This window comes from Chiloscyllium punctatum, chromosome 12 (genome assembly GCF_047496795.1).
Source record: "Chiloscyllium punctatum isolate Juve2018m chromosome 12, sChiPun1.3, whole genome shotgun sequence".
In the NCBI taxonomy this organism is placed as follows: Eukaryota; Metazoa; Chordata; class Chondrichthyes; order Orectolobiformes; family Hemiscylliidae; genus Chiloscyllium; species Chiloscyllium punctatum.
Genome location: NC_092750.1, coordinates 36,303,753 through 36,309,752, shown reverse-complemented (window position 1 = coordinate 36,309,752; position 6,000 = coordinate 36,303,753). Strand labels below are relative to the sequence as shown.

The window sequence follows — 6,000 nt, the reverse complement described above, 5'->3', positions numbered from 1 at the left end:
AAGTCCACACCGACCCTCTGAAGAGTAACCCACCCAGATCCATTTCCCTACCATATGTTTACCCCTAACTAATGCACCTAACACTACGGGCAATTTAGCATGGCCAATTCACCTGACCTGCACATCTTTGGATTGTGGGAGGAAACCGGAGCACCCGGAGGAAACCCACGCAGACACAGGGAGAATGTGCAAACTCCACACAGTCAGTCACCTGAGGCTGGATGCTTAGTTCTACTTTTCCGTTTTTATTAGATGAAAATTAGATGTGTGATACATCAAGCCTAGGAGATTTCACCATTTCTTCCAGCCAAAGTCACTGACTTCATTGGTAAATAAGTGACAAGATTAAAACATACATCAGGTACATCCATTTTATAAATCTTATAAACTTAAATAATCACTGGCGTCAATGCTAAAAATGTAAACCTAGTAAACTCTTCGGAGATCAGGTTTCCATATATCCTTCTGAGAAAGTAAAATAGATCAAGATTGTTTTTTAAAAAATAGAGCTAAATTGTTTCCCATTCAGTTTTATTTAGGACTTTGTGGCATTGGATCATGTCACTAGATGATGAATACTGAATGAGACAGACAAACAGAAAGGTCACTGCTGTTATTTTTAGCAATTGGTTGAGTCACTGACAACTGACAGTGAGGCAACCTTGGAAAACAACGTAGTCAGAATGTTCTAGTCATATTTTGAGTAAAGAAACACAAGGTGAGTAAATAAAACTGCTGAAATAGACATTTCATAGAGCGTGCTCATACTGGTGACATTTCTGTCTGATAATCGAAAGTTAACACCTAAATCAATTATGTTGTTTGCTGAAGTCACGAAATATAAATAGATCAAATGAATCTGCAGGTTTTATAGCTCCTATTAATGGTCATACACTACTTGAAAGTGAAAAATGCCAGAAATTTGTATCAGGAACAAGTTTTCTACAAGTAATTGTTTTCTAAAACATTTTCATCCCAGCAACAAAGGGACAAAATATTCTCCAACAACGAAAATTACATTTTGGCCTTGAAACTTGATTGTGCAATATTTGATATTCGGGTGCTAAATGAGTTTACAAGTTGAATATAATTTGAAAGAAGGTTCATTATGAACCAGAAATGTGTTATGTTTAATTACGCTTCTCTGTAAGTGTGCATAGTGCATATCAACACTATTTAAAATCAAAGAATAACTTATACAAATAAGATTCCTTTGCCTGTTATAGGGCCCTGGTGTGATATTGGTCTGCTTCAGTGCCATGCGTAAACTCACTAAGAAAACTTGGGATATGGATGATAATGGAATAGTGTAGGTTAGATGAGGTTCAGATTGGTTTCACAGGCCAGCGCAACATCTAGGGCCAAAGGGCCTATACTGTGCTATAATGTTCTATGTTCTATTAGTGAGCAATAAAGGATTGTTCACCAGAGCTATTTAAAGAGGTTATGTAATACTTAACAGGTTAGTTGCTGGTTTGTAACTTCAGGCTGCATGGATACTTTTTGTTTCTTAACAGAATCTACTAAACTAAGCTTGACTGATGAAAATTAGATGTTTTTAGCTGCTTCATAAATAATGTTCTGGATTAGAATGGTGCTGGAAAAGCACAGCAGTTCAGGCAGCATTCGAGAAGCAGTAAAATCGACGTTTTGGGCAAAAGCCCTTCATCAGGAATACAGGCAGAGAGCCTGAAGGATGGAGAGAAGACAGGCTCTCTGCCAGTATTCCTGATGAAGGGCCCGAAACGTCGAATTTACTGCTCCTCGGATGCTGCCTGACCTGCTGTGCTTTTCCAGCACCACTCTAATCTAGACTCTGGTTTCCAGCATCTGCAGTCCTTGTTTTTACCTGCTTTATAAATAATTTAATTGCAGTCAAAGTGGCCTGATAATGTCATTGGAGTTGTCAGAGCAGAGGGAGAAACAGATCAATCAACAAATCATGAAAAGAGAGAGGAGAGTAAGAGCATCATACAGGATGCCATACCCATAATGGATTTCAGGATTAATTATCTTACACAAAAGGAGGTTGGTGCTGAGCCCTCATGCAACCACATATCGAGTCTCACATCAGGGTATCAACGGCATTATGTTTAACCTTAATGGCTGCTTAAAATCACCTTGCCCTGCATGGGTTCCTTTTAATCTTCAGCTAGTAACGTTAAAAACATGTCACAATTTGCTGTCTACTGAATTAAGAAGATCATCAAAGCTCTCCACAGCAGGAGGAATATCTCTATCTTGTTTCCAATGAATAAAACAATGCCAGGATGAAAAAGCCTTAGGCATCACCTGCTTGGTAGACTTGCCCAGGATAAATGACTTTTGCCAGTCTGTTCCATTTCATCAGGTTGGTATTTTTGGCAATCAGAAGAACTTCTACTCGAAGTACAGTTAATATGTGATCATCATAGAACATGGAAGAGTACAGCACTGGAGAAGGGTCTTTGGCCCATTAAGACTGTGCCCATCATGTTAGCATTCTAATCTAATCCATCTGCCTGCGTATGCTCAATATTTCTTTTCCCTGCCTGTTCATGTATCTGTCTAAAGGTCTCGTAAATATCATTATTGTTTCTGCTTCTACCACCTCCCTTAGCAGGGTGTTTCGGGCACCTACCACCCTCTGTATAAAAAAACTTGCCTCTCACATATCATTTAAACTTTCCCCCTCTCACTTTAGACTTATGCCCCCTAGTATTTGACATTTCCATCTTTGGAAAAAGACTCCAACTATCCACACTATTCATGCCTCTCATAATCTTAGATACTTCTATCACGTTACCCGACACCCTCCGATGCTCTACTGAAAACAATCTAAATAATCCACCCTCTTTCGTAGCTAATACACTCAAATCCATCCTGTGAATCTATGTCCACTATATTGGAAGCAGTCATGACTTAATTGACTGTGACAGAGCTCTATATGCATCTTTATTCTAGTCAGACAGTCAACTATTATCTGGTACAGAGACTATCCTGTCCAAACAGAACTCAAGCTTCCTCTCAGCTAGCTGGGCATATTTGCAGGATTGGCCTATAACCAAGGAACAAAAAACATGATTGAATACATAATCATCCTGCTCAAGCAACTGGACAGTTCTGGAAAATTTTGCAATACAAGTCTTAGATTTGTGATTATCTTCTAGATGTTCCATAATTTTGCCATCTTGAAGCACCAGCCTATTCTACTCCCCTAGTCAAACAGCAACACACCAAGGTTGAGGATAACGAACAGCAGTGACATAAAACACAAGTGTACTACCTTCAGAGTTCATAAAGAGCAATTAATCGAAGAGCACTACATATAAGCCATCTCTCTAAATCTCCAGTGCACCAACAGTCCCAAAATTAATAGCCCCACCATCTTATTGCCTTCCTTCAGTCCAACCTTATGGATCTTCCCATCACTTTACTATAAACAATGGATACCAAAGCTAAATCCAGAACAATAAATACATATATCAAATATTCAATGTAATTTAATTGCTGTCAGGAAAGTTATTAATCAGAATAAAAGTTTATGAATGCTGTATTCTGCCACCAGGTTCACTGAAGGGAGATATTTGTCAAGCAACAGTAAAGGACGTCAAGAGAATCAAACTGACGGAGGAAATAGAAGTTAAATAATTTACGCTCTATATTTATATACCTACAGGAATCTTTCACTACAAATTATGGTACACAATTTCCTTGGTGTGAAAGGGAAACAAGTATTTAGGTCGGAATCTGACTGAGAATTTTTATCATGAATGTAACAACAACAGATGAAGAATGGGCAGATCAGGAAATAATGCAACATATCCTGGAACAAAGTCTGCTAGATGCCTGTGCACAGGATCCTTGTTTGCATTCTGTTGAAGCAGAATTGGAGGATTTCAGGTACAGTGCAGTAATCCTACCCTCATTTTATATCAAGCAATTACACCTCTTCATATTCTTTCATGCTGATGGTGCTGGTATGACCAGCAGTTTTTACCCACCGCTTGAACTGAATGGGATACCAGATCATTTTATAGGATAGCTCATTTAACCAACGCGCTGTGAGTCTGGAGTGACATGTAGGCAAACACAAGGTAAAAGTGGTATATTTCCTTAACTAAAGGACATTCGTGTATTTACAACAATTGATAATCACCGATTTAATTGAATTTAAATTTCATCAGTGGGGTTTGTACCAATGTCACCAGAGCATTCAGCTCGGCTGCTGGATTATTAACCAATGATATTGTCACAAAAGCATCATCATTCCACATATTATGGCCTTGTTCTTGCAGAAATTATTCACTATACTGATCCAGTGCTTCCATTCCTTTCTAAACAAGTATATAGTTTATGTAGACTATTATTATATGTTCATGTAATATTATCTCTACACGCTGTGAGAAAAAATACATTGGCTGCCAATTTACTTTCTTCCCAGTTCCTTGTGATAGGAAATCAAGCTTTGATAGGAGTGAATTAAATTATACATATAACATGTGTCAGATTTGAATGCAGAAAATGCTAACTCGAGTACAAATATTTCAAAACCTCAACTTATTCTTTTATGCAGCAGCCCAATTTCCCATCTGAACTACAGTCTTTACCAAGGAATCAGTGGCTTTTTCAGACTTTTAGTGTCACAGCATCACATGTTGAATTTAGTCACCAGCAATAATAATATTATTCATTTCAAACAGAAAAGGAAATTGCATCTTACCCAATATTGTTGGGTCACAGCTGCTACAGGTACTGTGCATTCATTAAGGGTTAAACCAAATGACTAATATTTATTTATCAACATTATGCCCATTATGGAAAGCATCATAGTTGAATCCAATCCTATCTTCATCTGGCCAAGCAGTGACCATCCTCCATTGGTCAGTAGATAATGATCAAAAGAACCAGTTGATTATTTTGTAAAGTCCAAGATAATTGTATCATCGAAACAGCATCATGGGTGGCACAGTGGTTAGCACTGCTGCCTCACAGCGCCAGAGACCCGGGTTCAATTCCCAACTCAGGCAACTGACTGTGTGAAGTTTGCACATTCTCCCCGTGTCTGCTTGGGTTTCCTCCGGGTGCTCTGGTTTCCTCCCACATCACAAAGATGTGCAGGTCAGGTGAATTGGCCATGCTAAATTGCCCGTAGTGTGGGGTAAATGTAGGGGAATGGGTGGGTTGTGCTTCGGCGGGTCGGTGTGGACTTATTGGGCCGAAGGGCCTGTTTCCACACTGTAAGTAATCTAATCTAAAAAAGCACCCAGCAAAACTAAAATTAATGGTTCACAGTCCATAGAGATCACACTGTAAACTGTGTTTTATTCACCGAAGGAACAATGACACATCTTTTTACGTTTAGCCTAGGGAAACAAGAAATTGTAACAGGGTCTCAAAGATTAATAGCTGCTGTAATCTAAATTATGACGAAACATATTATGTTTCAAACATATAATTGTACTCCTATTGTTTGCATGTGTCTAAGTATTTGACTTATACTTAAAACAATTCTATTGTTTTATTGAATAATTGTGTTATTTTAAAATGACTAAAATAGAAACAAATGTCCAGCTCAAAGCTTCAGCAACACTGAGATTTGAAAGCTTTAAATATTACTAGAAGTAAATTACAAAGTATAGAGCAATAGTAAACTTTGAGCATGTTTCTAAATCTGCAGTTCATATAATCTTACTCTTGTGTGTAGGTTCCTACCAAGTAAAGAAAACAGGAAAGTTGTCGAAGCAATAAAAACAGGTGAATTAATATACAATTACAGATGGTTTGGTATTAATCACAATGCTTGAACAACACATATAAAAAAGGAAAACTGAGCAAACATGTAACAGACAGCACTATTGTACATGGATGGATTTACTTGACAGGCTTTTTTTTTACTGTGTATGTAGTGTGCCCCACAGCACCTTGGACTTGAGTTCGATTCCAGTCTTGGGTGACTGTATGTGTGGAGTTTGCATGTTGTTCCCATGTCTGCATGGGTTTTATCAGATGCTCCAATTT

General features: G+C 38.1%; 1 protein-coding gene across 1 annotated transcript in view; it reads left to right on the top strand.

Annotated features, from left to right (window-relative positions):
* Nucleotides 1-653: 653 nt before the first annotated feature.
* Nucleotides 654-6,000, top strand: part of asb14a (ankyrin repeat and SOCS box containing 14a) — a 41,130-nt gene continuing 35,783 nt past the window's right edge. Inside the window, exons 1-3 of the mRNA XM_072582340.1 lie at nt 654-718; nt 3,659-3,882; nt 5,687-5,736. Of these exons, the coding sequence (XP_072438441.1) occupies nt 3,749-3,882; nt 5,687-5,736 (184 nt within the window). The 5' untranslated portion in view covers nt 654-718; nt 3,659-3,748. The remainder of the gene's footprint in view (nt 719-3,658; nt 3,883-5,686; nt 5,737-6,000) is intronic.